The sequence below is a fragment of the Kogia breviceps genome, chromosome 1, assembly GCF_026419965.1.
Source record: "Kogia breviceps isolate mKogBre1 chromosome 1, mKogBre1 haplotype 1, whole genome shotgun sequence".
NCBI classification, from domain to species: Eukaryota; Metazoa; Chordata; class Mammalia; order Artiodactyla; family Physeteridae; genus Kogia; species Kogia breviceps.
Genome location: NC_081310.1, coordinates 39,951,770 through 39,969,924, shown reverse-complemented (window position 1 = coordinate 39,969,924; position 18,155 = coordinate 39,951,770). Strand labels below are relative to the sequence as shown.

The 18,155-nt window shown below is 44.6% G+C and overlaps 1 protein-coding gene across 2 annotated transcripts in view; it reads right to left on the bottom strand.

The window, feature by feature from the left end:
• The window catches only part of KIF26B (kinesin family member 26B), a 508,676-nt gene that overhangs the window by 317,032 nt on the left and 173,489 nt on the right, over positions 1–18,155 (bottom strand). For both annotated transcript variants that reach the window (XR_010840066.1, XM_059068030.2), the window contains exon 3: positions 5,816–6,352. Coding sequence is in view for 1 of the 2 variants with exons in the window: in XM_059068030.2 (XP_058924013.1) it covers positions 5,816–6,352 (537 nt within the window). In the remaining variant the exon portion in view is untranslated. The remainder of the gene's footprint in view (positions 1–5,815; positions 6,353–18,155) is intronic.

The following is an 18,155-nucleotide window of genomic DNA, read 5'->3' as shown; positions in this document are numbered from 1 at the left end:
TACTTTTTTGGAATTTCACCCTGAGCACCATATTCTTGAGAAATGCTCTGTCCATGACCGAGTATACAAACTGATTCCTTTTCTTGTGTTCAGCATTTGTCAGAATTTATAAAGATGATAAATAACACTCACTTGGCCATCTATAAACAGGAAAAAACAAAAACCCATGATGTTGAAAGATTGTGACATCTTATGCTATTGGCCTGGCTGGACAGAGCAGCAGCAAATGGGCAGCAAATGGGCACTAAGGGCACTTTGCATATTTCAGGAACAGGCAGCTGAGCTATGGAGGGCTGCAAAGAACATGGGTGGGAATCCTCCACTCCTGACACACTGCAAACACCAGCCCTGCTCCTTCGTGAAAAGTGGCTCAGTGAAGAAGGAGCACGTGTGCCCCTCACCCCACAGGCATCAGCTGTACTACCCACGCGCTTCCAGGTTCCACAGATCCATCACAGTCAAAGCCGCTGAGTATTGGAGCACTAGTGAGCATCAGAGCCCACCTTCCTCTTCCAAGGGCAACTGGAAGTCCTCCATTAAAGGGTCAGAACCAAGTCCTCCCATGGCTTCTGACCTCTGAAGAGCAAGGCTTATAGGTACCGCACGGTTCAGCAAACCTGGAGCTGTTTCCAGGTTGGTGCTACTATTGCCTGCCTCTTGCCCTCATCTTCAAATATTCAATACAAACTCCAATAATGCCTTTGCTCACTAGGCACAATTAATTCCTAAAGATATAATTAAGACAATCCCTCACTGACTTCAACCAGAGTTCAGCCTGGAATTATCTCTAACATTGATTCCAGTGGATGTTGTCTGAGAAAGCAGGATAATTTTTATCAAACTCATTTTCCCTCAAATCAAGAAATGCACACTGAATACTTCATCACATTAAGGCTTCATTATGGATTTATTACTTACGTATTAATCTAACATCTTCTCGAATTTTCTTGACGAGTTCAATTTATCAAAGTCCTATAAAATAAAGTTCTTCTACCCTTTCAAATGCCCCTGTATTGAGGGGGACATCAAAAAGCCACCTGGACTACTTTCATTGCCTCCAAGGATTTATTGACTATCATTAAGATACTTCAGGTTAAAGATTAGCTTGGAGCCAATTAACTTGTGGTTTCCACCAAAAACCTTGAGGTCTGGATAGGTCTTATAGCCTGGAATTTTTTCCTAAATCTAGGGCCAGTCAGGAGAAACAACTTTAGTGTTTCCTTGAGATTGGAGCTTTCCCTAATGAGCAGCCATTTTTTAATATGTTAGTTGCTGTCAGAAACAGGAGAATAAAATGCATCTATGTTCTCAATGAGCAAAAGACATCAAACAGAATCAGGAAGCTCTACCCCAAAGAAACCTCCAATCTCTCAACCTTGGGTATCTCCTCTGGCAATGAGGGAGCTGAAAGACAGAGCTGATAGCTGTTTCCCTGCATTACAGTTTACAAAATACGTTCATACTTTTTTCTTAATTGTTCTCCATGTTATCTTGCAAGGTAGGGATTTCACTCGTAAGGACATAGAATAGACTAAAATGTTAAGCTACTAAAATGAGGTTCAACAGGTGGTGGAGCCATGGACTTGAACTAGGCAGGACCATCTCCAAATCTCCCACCATGATGCAAAAGGCAATTACCATCCTATAGTAATCACCAGCATTCTGTGATTATGAGCATCATGTAAAGTCTTTCCTGCACGTACTTACTATAATAAATGTAAATCAGGCAAAAGCAGTTGTCATTCAAAAGAGTTAATTAATCTGTTGTGAACTACAAGAAAATAATCCAGACATGTCTTTTCAAAGTCAAAACTCATGTGATCAAATGAAAGTTCTAGAGCATCCTCTGCTTTCCATATATATATGTATTGAGGTGTTAAATGTCTGCAAGTTAATAAAAGAAAGTCTTTCTTTGAAACAGTCCATCTTAACAACTGCTGTGAAATCAGCTTGCTATGATATTTAATGAAGAATTATCTTTGTGGTTTGTGTGCCATTATTGATATAATCTCAATGTCTCCTAACTTACTATTTTTCTTATCTCTCTGGATAGATTCATATTTATCTGCGATGCTTATAGGTTCCCACTCTTTCTGGAGGTATTTGAGAAACGTAAAGGATACAGCAAAAGAGAATCAAGACATCTTCCTATTGCAGTCTTTGAAGACTGCTACACAGTGGTGTAGGAAACAGGGGACTTGAGGGATTTGAGGGACCCTTCTGTCACCCATACAGAGGTTTTACCCGGCTCACTATCGCAAAGCCTGTCCTCATTTTCGTCATCCTCCCTGCACTTAAGTGGCAGAAGGGCAGCGTCCTCTTCTCCCTTGCTTCTACAGGCTCCGGGTCTGTAGGTGTGGAGCAGCACCGGTGACAGTAACACAGTCTAGATGCTTCTCTGCCCAGGGAACAGCTCTGGCACTAAGCCAGAGGGCCATCTTCTCTGTGGGGAGGGATATGGGAGTAAGGGTGAGCAGGAAAAGTGAGGTCAGCTTTCAGAGCAGTCACCCATCTCTGCCGAGCTGGCCAGACTGTGAACTGCAGAATATTTACTGCCGGGAGATGTCCATAACAGGAGCCATTCAGTCTAGCCAGACCCAGGGCCCCCCCTCTAGGGCATCAGGAAGACATAGTCATAACACTGACACACTGGTTCACAGCCAGGCACCCAATCTCTTGATCCCAGAGAGATTTTTCTCTGATCCCTTTAACTACTGCTCAGGGGAAATGCAGGAATTAGCCTGTTCTGAGTTGGAAAGAAGCAATCCAATTTACCCAGGGCAATCTCAAGTTGGTGGCTTACGGGAATCACCTTTGTATCTGGCTTTGGCCACATTAACCCACCTTGCCCCACGGGCTGGACTGTGAACCATTCTGCACGCTCTCACAGCAGACTGGGCATCTATCTTGCACTCACCTCCCCGGCTTATAATGCCCCCTTCCGGGACTTCCCTGGTGGCGCAGTGGTTAAGAATCCGCCTGCCAATGCAGGGGACACGAGTTTGAGCCCTGGCCCGGGGAAGATCCCACCTGCTGCAGAGCAACTAAGCCCGTGCGCCACAACTACGGAGCCTGCGCTCTAGAGCCCACGAGCCACAACTACTGAGCCCGCGCAACACAACTAGCGAAGCCCGAGCGCCTAGAGCCTGTGCTCCGCAACAAGAGAAGCCACCGCTCACCGCAACTAGAGAAAGCCCGTGCGCAGCAACGAAGACCCAACACAGCCAAAAATAAAATAAATAAATTTATTTTAAAAAAAACCAATGCACCCTTCTCCTGCTTCCTCCCGTAAGGGCCACAGGACAGGAGCCTGGGCTTCCAGACCATGGCAGCAGCCCCCACCAACACACAGCATAGTGTCTAGCACTTGGTAGAGTTTAATAAACATTTGTTATTGTACAGGAAATTCTTTTTCATCTGAGGTAGGGGGAGAAAAGGAGGAGCAGAAAGAATTATTGTGCAAAGTTTTGAAATGTACCAATACTCCCTAATCTTCCTTTTAAGCTGCATCTTCAGCTCTCCCCCTTACACAAACTTTCCCCACACTCTGAATATTTTATATTCAAATATTTATATGAAAAGCACCAGTTCCAAGTTCTTCTGTCCTCACTCATCAGTGCTGTGCAGCAGCTGAATCTTCTAACTAGCACCTGATACACGTTACAAGTGCTCTGGGGCACTGCAAGGTGAAATGTGAGTTGTCTGTGTAACATGAGTACGTGGCTAGCACAGCCCAGGATGTGTAGAAAATATGACCTGGGTAGAAGGATGTGCATCAGAGCATTTTATTTATAGTAGCAAAAACCTAAACTCTAATAATTGATGCTTGGTTATATAAATTAGGGCATACTCATATAATGGGTAGTACTTATATAATGGAATATTAGGCTACCATTAAAGATCATATTTTAGAAAAATAGATAATGGCATGGGAAAATGTACTTAGTATATTAAGTGAAAAGCAGATCAGAGAATTGAACATAATCACAATTTTAGAAACTGCATGTGTAGAAAATCCTGGGAGGAAGTACACCCAAATGTTAGGTAGTCTATTTCTGGGTGATGTTGATTTTTAAAGGCCTACTTAAACTGTTTCATATTTTTTAAATTTTATTTTACAACAGACATGTATTCTTTTTTTATAATTTTCAGAATTGTCTATTTTTAAACTACAACCCCCCCAAAAAAAGCATATTATTCAACAATGGAAAGAAGCTATTCTGTTCCTGCCCTAGATGGTTATGTTCAAGCATTAGACTATGAAGCCCTACAGGGTGCAAGCGGTTCCTCATTATATTTATATCTACAACCCAGAAAATTCTGCCCAAAGGTGAAGTGGCAGCCAGGAGCCCACAAGTCAAAAGAGGAGTCCTCTCCCTTGATATACCACATCTGAAAAGAAACCATATCTGGAAGAGATGTTGACCAGAGATTGCTCTGGAGTAAGCTAAGAAAGTTGGAAGCAGCCGTGGCAGGGAAAGCCGTTCTCCTGGGCAGGGAAGAGCTGGTGTTGGTCTGGCACCAGCTCTGTGGCCACAGGTAATTATTCCATCTCTCTAAGCATCCTGATCCCCATCAGTAAAAGAAACATCTAACATCTGCCCTGCTGACCTCACAGGCTTACTGGGGGGTTAAACAAAATGATGTGTGCTCTATATTTTATAAACTACAAAGCACCCAGGCAATGAAAAGTTTGGCAGCCCAAGAACGCTAACTTCTTAAGATAATGATCCACACTCCCCACTTTCTTTCAAGATATCAAGAGAAACAATCTATATTCCCTTCTACACTCTAGAAATTGCACCAGGAATTTTATCAGCCACATTTAACTCAATTTATGTTTCCCGGTACACTTGCCCCATGAAACAAAAACTATGCTATGTGTTCACTCAACGTGTTCCTTTTTTCTCCTGGGCATATGGACAGATCGGCCTGCCCAGACTCCCCTGAGAGAAGGTGCGACCAGAAGACTGAATTCTTGCCCCTTCCAGGCTGGGTCCCCACATTGTCCCGGTGAGATCCTCCACCCTCTCTCTTCCTCCAGTTCCTGGCTGGTTGTACAAGGTCTGGTGGAAGACTCTGAGGCCTCCAGAAAAGGGTGACGTGCTAATGGAGGAGGCTGAGTCCCGATATCAGAGTGGAAGGTCACCCACCAAACACCCCATACAACAGGGACACAAGCAAGAAACAACTCGAGACCACTTGCCGCCCCAATTACCTTCCCCAGCCAATACACTCTACGACCTTGGTCACCTCTCCACCCCAGAGCGACAGTCAACACTTTCTGCTGCTTCCCACATGAGTGACTCAAGGGACACAGAGAACAGATATGGTAAAGCCAACCTCTTCCAACAGAAAACTCACATGAGCAAAATTAAGACAATTATTTTAGATTCCTTGGCAGATTTAAGACCTGCTCTCTTATTTCTATAGGGAAACTTGAGAGTACATGCTAATTTAAATAACTGAGAAGAGAAAATAAGAAAAGGGGAACACGCGGTTGGTTACCTAATCCCACAGTATTTAAGGTGGGTTGCACATAGAAAAGGGTTAAGGTCTATCAAGTTGGGAGAGATTAGGAAGGGAGTCGACCTCTCCTTCAGAGGGTAGAGACAACGGAAACAGAGCGCTATCTTGGATCACTGGTTCCTCATATATTTTATCTCTATTTAGCATTGTTCAGCAGGGCTACATGGAAACATTAGGCTCTGAGTTGCAGAGTTCCCAGGAGGACAAAGTAGAGACAGGAAGTGTTGCCCACTTCTCTGCTTTAACTGTAGCCAGCCCTGCCCTTTCTTGCCCAGAGGCTGCTTACCTGGTAGGGGTAGAGGGTGACCCCATTGGTTCTCGACAGGGACCAGGTGCCGTCCAGGTACTGGTGAGCCTGGATGGCCACTGAGTTGAGGATGTTCCCATTGCTGGGGCTGGTGGCCATCTGGAGGCTGACCTTGGCCTGGTGGGTTGGAGACCCACTCTTCTTCTCTGCCCCATTGCTGACCCCGAGGCTGTTGGGTTTGCTGCTATGCTTACTGGTGATGAAGGCTGTGTAGTTGGAGGAGGCATAGGAGGTGGGCACAAAGGCCCAATCCCTGGGCTGCTGGAGCCCCCCCACGTGCCGGGACCCCACCGGAGCGGGGATGCTGGAGAGGGCTGGAGGCGAGCCAGGTGAGCCATCGAAGTGCTCACTGCCAGCCGCCTGTTCCAGGGTCAGCACCATCTGAATGGCCTCCTGCTTCAGCTGGTTCAGGTGTGTGGCACAAATGTCACAGCGGTTGTCCCTGTCATTCCACGCCTTCCGGATGGTGTTGGGGACCTGAAGCTTGTCGTGAATCACAGCCGAGAAAGCAGGGTCCTGGAGAACACACAAACAAAAAAATAAGGAGAGCCTATCAATCAAGGCTGGTAAGCGCAATTCAGATGCCTGGTTTCTGAGTTAAGCCCTAGATGTACCCGAAGAGTTTGACTATTTGATTGACATCCAGCAGAAATGAGCAGCCAGATTGGCAGGCGAGCCTTTAGTTGACAAACACATTTGACAAATGTAAGATTTTTATAGTGGAGACTTTAAGGAATTTAAAAAAAAAAAAAAAAAGCTTTCTAAGCAGCCTCTTTACCAGGCCAGTCAAATAAGAACATTCCAGATTCTTCCCCTTGTGTCCACTAAAGAATGATAGCTATACCTGGATGCTCCCAAGGTGGTCATTAAGTAGACACAAATGGTCGTCCGGGCCTGGCAGGGGTGAGTGCAGTCACTCTGGGCCAATGCGTTGTGGGCCCCCCGTCAACTACGGAAAGTTGGCAGCAGGTGGAGGTACTACTCGTGACCCAGAACAGAGATTCTATTCTAAGAAAATCCTAGCCTCATTAACACCGTGTGGTAAGTGCCACTGGAAGACAATCAAGTTAAACAGATTCTGGACCAGAGATCTAGCCTCTCCAGCAGCCCAGCAAACCCCTACAGATTCACTCTGTTTACCATTGGCCCCATGGCAGGCTGGCCATGCCTGTACCCATGTGTCTGATATCCTGATCCATCAAAAGAAAAATGTCTCCTTGCTAAACAGTCCAAGATACTTTTCCCCAGAAACTTCATCTAAAACTATTAAAAACTCTTTCGTTCAGAAGCCCATTATCTGAAAGAAATCAGAAAGTGAATTTAATGAGGATGATTTCTTTCATTTACTTGGCTTTAATTTTTATAGGAAAGCACGACTGCACAGAGAAATAAGCAGTAGGTGTGTAAACTGGGTATCAAGATATTTGGCTTCTAGTTCTGGTTCTGCTACCAATTAGCTGTGTGACCTTGGACAACTTACCTAGCCTCACTGAACCTCTCATCTGTCACGCAAGGCCGTGGCCTGTCTTTATTGTAAGGTGCTTCCAATTCCATGACTCTGTGTAGGGAAACGGAGACAGGAAAGGACAGTGTCGCATATATGGACGGAGCCACTATGCTATTTTGGGGACCTGGTTGAACTTTTGAGATTCCACAACTGCTGCAAGTAATGGATGAGGCTTATCTCAAGGCCTATTTTCCTTAGGACATTGGAAAAAAAGCTTCCCTTCCAAAATGTGCTGGAGCTTTTTCGGGGTGGAAACCCCATCAGGCCTGACTGGAGTTTGATGAGCTGTGGGTGGGAAGGGAGATTAGCGGTGGGAGGGTCACCCTTAATTACGATCCATCTTGATTATGGGCTCCAGCATTTTGTTTTCCCTGTTTAACTACCCTGAACAGCTCTTCAGTGTGCACTGATTAATTGATTAATAAATCAAGAGGCCTCTTTACACAGCAGCAGAGAGGAGTGACTCAGGAGGTGGAAACTCAAGACGGTCATAGAAAATGATGGGAAACAATAGGAGGTCAAGGGTGATCAAGTCAGGCTGATGAAGCAATGCAAACCACATGAGACCTGCTTGCGGCGCCCTCCTCAATGAGATCTGCTTTGTCCAGAATCTGATCAAAACTCAGCATGTGTGGGACCCAAAAGGGCCCCTTAGGGACCATTACCTCAGTTTCCAGATAAGGAAACAGCTCCAAAAGGGTTAAAAGCTTGGACTACAACCAGACTTCTTGACCTCTAGTCCATGATTTTCCACTTCAAGAGCCCAAGAGCCATATTCATCAATGGACTCATAATTTTGCCCAGACTTAAGGCTTTGGCCACATTCATCTACGAAATGTTCATTTATTCAAAAGGAAGTATTTGGGCCCCCATATGTGTCAAGATATAGATTCTTGCTTTTTCACATAATGAGAATTTTCCCTTGTCAATATATGTCATTTGAAAATGGGATTTTTTCTTTTTAATGACCACATGGTATTTTATCCTGTAGCTGTTTTGTAAGTCATTTTTTTTATTCCCAGGACTACTACATAATTAGAGGCAGTGTGAGAACTAAGAGACTGGCATTCAAAAGCAATCTGCCACCCATGGCTTATGCTTCTAAGGCACCAAACTATTTGGTTTCAAGAAACCTCAAATTAATTGCTTACTTAGAATATTTTGGTTAACCCAGTCACCTGGAGGAAGCGTCACAGTAAAAAAGGCAGCAATAAGATCAGTCCCATCCACGCATCATAGTTTATTTTAGATCTAGATGTGACTCTGACATCTGCAGCTGGAGCAGAAAAGATACATCCACTCCACAAAAACAGCCTGGTGCTGGGGACTCCTTTTCTCTCTGCTTCTTGATTTTCACTGCTCTCCCTTGAAGCAGTTCCTTCCTCACTCAGCCTACTGCCATTTGCTGCTCGACTTGCAACAAGTAATGCATGTTGGCCTCCAATGTGCCAGGCCGCGGATCTTGGGATGCACGAGAGCGGTTCCTGTTCTCTCTGAGTTCACCCTCCAGGGAACCCACTTGGCTCTTGGACTGCCAAATGCCACACCCCCTTGCTGCCACCTCTAGTCTGGGGCCAATCGGCACACACTCAGAACCATGGAGCCCAGCACTCCCCTCCCGGTTCCCGAGGGGTCTACAAAATCACCTTGAGCACCGGAGCTGAGCCCAACACCAGGATGGCCCCCTGACAGCCAGCAAGTGGCAGAGCCCAGAACCCACTGTTGTCTCATCCCGAGGAAGGAGGAGATGAATGCTTTAAAGAGACTTCAGTTGCTGACAGGTGTCAAAGAGGTGTTCCCTAAATTAAGTCACCCTTGATCTGAAACTTTATGTGAGTTCTTATCATCAAAAGGCCTCAGTAAGTCAAAAGATACACCTTATGGAAACTAAAATCCCTTTCAAGTGCTGGTCTACACACTATAAATATTTCAGTGCAACTCAAAACTTCGAAGAGGAGTGGTCAACAGACATAGCTTTCTGTAAGTGCTGGAGCAAAGGGAATACTGCTTCAAGGGAGAGTAGTAATAAACAGCGAGAAAAGAAGGTTTCAGAATCATGGATGGCTCACACTTACTGAGCTTTCCTGACATGGACACAAGAACTGTGGGAGTGCCCTCTGGTTTAGCTGGCACCAAAATACACCTGGACTCAGAGAAGGAATGAGTTAAGTGTGCAGTCTGGCATGCTACCTAGTGCATGGGCTTCAAACACGTTCATATTGTCTAGTCCCGATTCATCTCGTGACTTCAGAAAATAGTCAAATGGGAATAATGGGAATCCATGAATGGCTAAACCTCTCTTTTTGGAGTCATAATTTTTATTTCAGCACCTTTGAAAATGGGCTAACAGCACTTGGGCAACATTTTCATCCTAAACTTTCAATATAAGTGTTCTGTGCCCAAAAGATTCTCATCTTTCAAAAATAATACAAACTTGTTATTATCCCACGTGTACCATGAAGAGGAATTCAAGAAAACACTTAGGAAACTGATAAAGGTTCTTAGAACGAAGGTTAGGGATAAATGAAGTTAATGTGCAGACTCCTAAATCTGCCCACTTGGTGACTGCTACAAAAGAACAAAGAAAACTCCAGAAAATGGTTTTCCAATCCCTTTAGTGCTCTTCCACTTCTTCTAGGGGCATTTCAGGAAACAGGTGTCCTGCCAAGTCCCCTCGGGCTCTCGTAATCTAATGGCTCTCAAAGATTGACTCACATGTCTTCTGGCAGACTGCTCTAAGACATCATGACTAAATCTCTCTTCCTCAGGCAAGGGCATCCGAACCCACGGCTTCCATAGCCATCTGTATCCCGGTGACTGGGAATTCTCCATCTCCATCCGTGCCTGGCCCTTCTCCTGAACTCTGAGCCTTACAGCCCCCTAGAAAACATCATCCAGATAAATACTCTTCAAACTGACAATTCAAAATTAATTTTCTTTTCCCCTAATCCTATTCTTATTCCAATAGTCACTATCGAAGTAAATAGAATTATTATCCACTCAGGCACCCAGGCTAGAAGTCTAGAACCTTCCTTGTCTCCTCCCTTTCCCTCCAATCCAATCACCAAGTGTGGTTGATGGTCCTTCCTAAAAGCTCTTGAACTGTCCCTCTTCTCCATGCCCACTGCCATGAGAAAGCTTTCAGCGTTTCTCACATCATCATGGTTTCCCTGATTCTAGCCTTGACCTCAAAACTCTCCCTCCACAAAAAAAAAAAAAGGATTTAACTAAAATGCAAATATGACCATGCCATTATCCTGCTTTCCTGCACCTCTGTAGCAAATAGAAATAGAAATATTTCCCTAAGAGGAAATATTCTTTTCATCTTTAATTCCCCCAAGTCTAGAATAGTGTCTACTTCATAGTAAGGGCCCAACAAATATCTGTGAGATAAATAAGTGGAAAGAATTCAACCAAAGCTAAAACAGTCAATAATGAAGTTGGTCTTGGTCCATCTGTCATTTATTTTGTCTAAGTGAGCTAGTCACTTCTTATGAAATTGTCATGAAATAAAACTCCTTCAACTCTAGGGTTAATATAGATTTCCAATTGTATTTGTTCTGCCTGGCTAAAGAGCCTAATGTGAGTCAACCATAATCTGGATATCCTCCTTTTATTTGAATCTTCCTTAAACTATTAAAATAGATTCTATATTCTCTTGCCTCAATACACAATCTATTATTACTGTTTTTCCTAGGTTCCCAAGAAAACAATATTTATACGCAAAGAATTTTTTTTTAACCATCAGGTCAGCTCATCATCAGGAAACCAAGAGAAATGTACCTAAAGGAAAACTCCAGATTAATACTACACACCTGGTCCAGCAGGGTTAGCCATCCCCCCCAGCAAGTAGATAGCATGCTTATTTTCCAAGAGCCGGCAGCCAGCTTTCAACATGTGAGGCATGGCTGCTAATGAGGGTGGAGACTCTGGAACCCAAGCAAGAAAACAAGCACTACCCACCCAGGCAAACCAAGCTGTTTACTAGTCCTCACTGTTTTCTGTCCCACTTCATCCTCTGAGGGATGTGCTGTTTGGCAATAAACACTCATGCCACTTGCAAGGACAGGATTTTTTTTTCCAGATTATTTTAGCCAAAAGAGTACTTGGAGTGCATTTCCGCAAAGCCTCTGGGACTGTGAGGAAAGCAACAGCTGGAGTCAGCATCCAGCATGTGTTGTGCAAATTCCTGTTGATGTTTGCTCCTGGTTTATTATTCTAGAGGCCTCTAGTGACAAGCTTAACAAGATTTAAGGTGTTCTTCAAAGGCAGTTTCTTTCCACTTTGTTCCTAAACTTTCTTCTTCCATAAATGCTATCCCGTGAGGCCCAGAATGATGGCTAGAACTCAGAGAATGCAATGTTTTGTTCCCCACCGCGGGCAGTTTGCCAGAAGATCAAGGGAAATTACCATCACACGCCTTGTAATCCTTCCACACAAGGGTCTGCAGCCTCCGCCCCTTCCCCACCTCCTGCCGCATTCCCTATCCGTGTCCTTTCTTTCTCATGAATCTCAGCATTCTTCCCAGCAGTTCTGTCCCCAAAGGCAGGTGTCAATATGAATGATCCTCTGTTTTTTTTTTTTTTTTAACATCTTTATTGGAGTAAAACTGTTTTACAATGGTGTGTTAGTTTCTGCTTTACAACAAAGTGAATCAGTTATACATATACATATGTTCCCATATCTCTTCTTCCCTCTTGCATCTCCCTCCCTCCCACCCTCCCATCCCACCCCTCCACGTGGTCACAAAGCACCAAGCTGATCTCCCTGTGCCATGCGGCTGCTTCCCATTAGCTATCCACCCTACGTTTGGTAGTGTATATATGTCCATGCCACTCTCTCACTTCGTCACAGCTTACCCTTCCCCCTCCCCATATCCTCAAGTCCATGCTCTAGTAGGTCTGTGTTTTATTCCCTTCCTACCCCTAGGTTCTTCATGACATTTTTTTTTCTTAGATTCCATATATATGTGTTAGCATACAGTATTTGTTTTTCTCCTTCTGACTTACTTCACTCTATATGACAGACTCCAGGGCTATCCACCTCATTACAAATAACTCAGTTTCATTTCTTTTTACGGCTGAGTAATATTCCATTGTATATATGTGCCACATCTTCTTTATCCATTCATCTGTTGAGGGACACTTAGGTTGCTTCCACGTCCTGGCTGCTGTAAATAGAACTGCAATGAACATTTCGGTACATGACTCTTTCTGAATTAGGGTTTTCTCAGGGTATATGCCCAGTAGTGGGATTGCTGGGTTGTATGGTACTTCCATTTGTAGCTTTCTAAGGAACCTCCATACTGTTCTCCATAGTGGCTGTATCAATTTACATTCCCGCCAGCAGTGCAAGAGGGTTCCCTTTTCTCCACACCCTCTCCAGCATTTATTGTTTCTAGAGTTTTTGATGATGGCCATTCTGACCGGTGTGAGATGATATCTCATTGTAGTTTTGATTTGCATTTCTCTAATGATTAAAGATGTTGAGCATTCTTTCATGTGTTTGTTGGCAATCTGTATATCTTCTTTGGAGAAATGTCTATTTAATTCTTCTTCCCATTTTTGGATTGGGTTGTTTGTTTTTTTGTTATTGAGCTGCCTGAGTTGCTTATAAATTTTGGAGATTAATGCAGATCCTCTGTTTTTAATGGAAACGGCAAAATTGGAAGTTTGCAAAACAATAGGTAGCAAAGCTCAGGTGAATCCAATCCAAGAAAACAAATATTCTCATTCACAGTGGATCACTCAAATATTTGAATTCATAGGTCTCTCAAAAGAACTGGGTTTGTTTCACCTTGGTAATTTCAGAAGAAGAAAAAACAAATTTCCCTTAGTCACTGGCAGAAAGGAGACTTTAAAATCTGAAATTTAAGGATACCCCCAAAATGCCAACCAGTGGGTGTAACTTCTTCCTCAGGAAGAGTTGGTTCCTTCGTGCTCATCAGCCCCTGATCTTGCATCTCACCGTCCACACGTGCTTGACGGGACGTGCAAGATCAAGGGGGATGCAAAGCATTGGGGAACCCAGAGTCTCTCTCACACGAGACTCTCCTCACCCAGCCATCGTACTGAATCTACCCAGCAAGAATTGACAAACATCAGTATCCTTTACTCCTATTCCTGTCGTTCAGAGTTCCCAGACCCACAAACAAGGCATATGACAACCTGGGAGGGAAGCCGGGGAACAAATTAAGACTTTGTCACAAGCAACGACACCCCAACACTCTTTGCAGAGAAGAGTGACCACCCTCACGGGCTGCCATTCTCGCTGACACACGGTGCAAACTCAATCCCTGAGTGCTTCACTCAGTTTCACACAGCAGGGCTCATTCTCCAAAGTTAGCGGCAGGCAGAAAGAGGGGCACGAAAGAGGTGACCAGGTGCATTACAATTAGAGCTTGCTCCCAGGAGGCCCGAGACAGCCCAAAAAACCAGCACTGTAGTGACAGCAGGTGGGCCAGGCCCTGGAATCACAGGTGGCCCACAGGCCGGCTCCATGAACGTGAAACTTCCTTCTGGCCTTCCAGGCCTCATCCAAACCCCAGGCTTTTCATCATTATTGGACACAAGTACTGATACTAGCGTGTAAAAAAGAACGAATGTAAAAGATGCTGTATAATGAGCTCAGAGAGAGGCAAAAAAAAAAAAAAAAATGTCAAAGGAAGAAATGTTAAATGTCAGACCAAAGTTGTTCTCCGTGAGAAACCAAATTAAGCTGGACCGTGGTGACTGTGCACAGCCTAAGCAATCCTGCCCTGGGTTACAAGCAGAGAGATGCGGGCCCATTAGAGACGCACGTGCACTTCAGTTTGAATGATTCTCTTCAGCACGGGAGGCTGCTGGGAGCGCCAGATGCAGGCAGGATGCAATCAATAGGGCTGCTTGCTGCAACGTGTGAAAAAGTGTTGCAGATGATAAGACTTATCTGCTTCAAAAGAAAAGGGAGGTTTTTAATTGGAACTTAATGTGATTAAGAAAAGTTCATGAATTACTCAAAAGAATAGGTGAGATACTTCTCATAACGACCAGAGAAACTTTTTATGTCTATGTCTCTCATCTTTTCCAAATGGATGGCACAGACAATGTCTCGATTCTTTTGAAAATGTTTGGTACCGAGTATGGACAGTTTGAGACAGGGCTCCATCATTTAGTAGCTGTGTGACCTATCCAAGCTTCAGTCTCCTTAAATGTAAAAATGGGAATTGATAAGAGTCCCTGTTTTATTGAGTAACGTGAGGATTATACACGCAACATGTTTAGCACAGTCCTGGTCCTGGGGAATGCTCAATAATGGTGGTGACTATTATCAGTGTTTCATTTCTCAGTATCTAAAGCAGTACCGTGTTTATATCAGTTCGGTACTTCAGAGGATGGTGACGATGAGAAACAACAATGATCTGGGGCTTACTTATATCCAGGAGGATTTAGCAAAAGCACTTTTGGAATTAGGAGGTGCCGGGGATATGGTAAAGAGAACTTGCGATCTTCAGCTAACCACCTCTTACATTACAGGAAGTCAGGTCTTCTTGAAAGAAACCAAAATAAGAGTGGGTCCCTGGAACTCCTGAGCTGATATCCCTGAGCATGGACTGGAGGACTCCCAGCCTTCTCTCTTAAGAGGTGAAATAATCCAAGAGTCATTCATTTCCATGGAACTGAGACTATGATGCCTCTCGCTGAAAAGTATTCCTCATTTCTCCCTCAGGAGTGGGTGATGCTTCAAAGCGGGTGCTGATTGTTCAAGCCGAATCACAGAGCCATCAACTGGCCAGTGCCTCCAAGGAGTTGCCAGACTCCACCCCGGAGATGGAGAAAGAGAATTTCACATTAGGAAACCTATCTTCAAACCTGAAAATCTTACTCTCCAGTCTACCTCTTGGCCCTGGGGAAAATCCATTCATAAATAGTTTAAGAGCTTAGGATGGGAGAGTAGACTCATAACACCTACTTAAAATGTTTTCCTTAATGTTAAAGTTCATGTTCAACATGACACGAAAATAATGTGCTGGACTTTACAAATATGAAGAACTAATCATGACTCTAGTATGATATGCTAAAATTTTACCTTTAAATTATTAAAGTCTATCTAGATTAGAGGTATTTTTTATGTGTGGGCTACAATGTACCATCAGGTGGCAAATGGATTTATTTTCGATCTGTAAGTAGTTGTATTAGTAAAAGGTTATTAAGCAATCTGTTAATTATCTAATTATGAAATTGCCTAATGTTTCTTTTTTCTTTAATTGATTTTGTATGCATGAAACACTGCAGAAATTTACTTGGCTATGTTTCCTTGGCCTTACTACAAAAAGATAAAGTACCTAAAATTTCATGTTGTTGCTGGTGTTTCTAAAAGATGAAACTTTAGCAGTTAAACTCTGTTTTGACCATAAACTACAACAAATTTAAACACTTCTGCCGGTCCCCCTGTGACCTAACCCTTGCAACCCAGTATTTTGGGACCCATGTGATTTACTTCAAGCTGTCTTGTCAGACATCTCTCTGCGGGTTCCCCATGTGACCCTGCGGGACAGGCAGGGTGGGTTTCCCTCTGTCCCATAGAAGCCCCTGCATTTCCCTGCCTCTGTGCCTTTGCCTACGTTCCTGCCCTGATGATAATTCCCACCCTGCCTGTAAACCACAAGAAAATTTGGGGGAGGGGGCAGGTAATAGATATGTTCACCACTGTGGTGATGGTTTCATGGGTATATACATATGACCAAATATATTAAATTGTACACTTCAGATGCATACTGTTTACTAAATGTCAATCATATACCCATTAAGCTGAAAAGAAATCTTGTTTTTCCATCATAAGGCCCAACTTGTCCATGAAGTCTGACTCCCAGAAGGCGCTTCCATCACACTTCTCTGGTCTCAGTGATTCACGTCACTTAGCAAACACTTCCTTATTAGTTAGAGTTGTACATGCTCTATCTCCACCATCATGGTAAATTCCTAGGGGGCAGAAACCATACCCTAATTTCAACAGTAATGATAACTTCTACGCTTGCCCTCCTGGAGTCTACTCAAGACAGCAGCCAGGGTGATCCTTGTAAGTCTTAAATCTGATCCTGGCATTCCTCGGCTAAAAATCCTCCCGTATCCCCACCCCACTTCCGTCAGAGTCAAGGCAAAGTCTCTGCACTAGGCACTGCGGGACCTAGCCTCCTGTGCTCTCTCCGGCCTCCATTTCTGCTACTGCTGCCTGACCCACTCTGCTCCAGCCACAAAAGCCTCAGCTGGTCCTTGATAGCACAGGAAATCTTCGCTGTCACCTCAGTGACTCTGTACTTCTTTTTCATCCTGCATGGAAGACTTGCCCCTACACATACGCGCCTGACTGTCTCTTACCACCTTCATGGTGGTCAAATATCACCTTGTAAATGAGGCCTCCCTGACCACCTAGTTACAGCTGCAAGCCACCCCCAGCACTCCCTGACCCTCTGCTCTGCTTTCTCTCTACGTGATCTATAGTTAGGAAGTCTGTTCACTGTCTCCCCTACAAAATATAAACTGAATGAGAGCAGGGACTTTTGTCTATTTTATTCCCTGCTGACTCTCCCTAATGCCTAGAGCAATGCTTGAGGTAGAGTAGGCACTCAGAAAGTTATTTGTTGAATGAGTGAGTGAGTGAGTCTCTTTTCAGTGTAAGGGGTTCCCACATCTATTAGCTTCATCTTTCTTACGGATTATCACTTTTTGCTTTGTGCTAAAGTCTTTTTTTTCCTTATTGTTTTTCATGCTAGATTTTAGTGTCCTCAGAGGGCTGGGAGCATGTGCTGTGTCTGATATCCCTCTGGGGCCTTGTTTCTCAAGGTGTCGCCTCCAGACCCCACCCCACCCCACCCCCCTGCCCCTGCACTTGGGAAGTTCGGAACAAGGCAGATCCCGGGCCCCCTCCCAGATCCTCTGGATCTGAATGTCTGGGGAGTGGAGCTCTGGGTGGATTTTAACAAGCCTCCCGGGTGATTCAGTGTCTCAGAGGAAGAGTCGGGAGGGAGAAGAAGGGAGAGGTACCTCTCCCTTTCAAGTATCTAAGCCCGGCTGTGGCCTTTGAAGAGCAGCTGACCATTTCCTGCAGAGCTCTCCATGCCAGCCAATGGATTGCAACTCCTCTGAAAACCTCAGGCCTCTGCTTTTTCTAGACAATAATTCAACACAATGATAAATGGCTCTTGGGACATAGCCCAAGACTACAGGTATAAGCAAATGTCTTTTCACCAAATCCTCTCCCTAATCCAGTGGTTTCAACCCCTGGTGATTTTGACCCCTAGGAGACATTTGGAAGTACCTGGGGACATTTTTCGTTGTCACAGCTGGGAGGGGGCTACTGACATCTGGTAGGTAGAGGCCAAGGATACTGCTAAATGTCTTACACTGCATAGGAAAAAACTCCCATGACAAAGAATGATCCAGGCCCAAACGTCAGTTGTGCCGAGGTTGAAACCCTGGCCTGAGCCCTCTCCCTGCTTCCTTCTCACATGCTTTCCTAGGAATCTCTATGCAGGACCACGAGGGGGTGTTCTAAATCCAGAAGCTAATCTGGGCTCTCATCTAACTCGTTTTCTCTTAAGTGTGGAGACACTTAAACTCTACAAAGCACAGGCTCTATGCTGACTCTTGGGTGGTGGCCGACAAGCGGGCCAGCACAGTGTATGTGGGTGGGCGAACCCAGGGTGGGCACTGGCCCCCAGGTTTTTAAACCCGTCACTCTGCCGCCCCCAGCCTCGGGCCTCCCTTGCATCTGGATCGCATGCCCTTGCCCTTCCTGGTGCGACAGGCACTGCTGACAGGACCACTCGCTGTT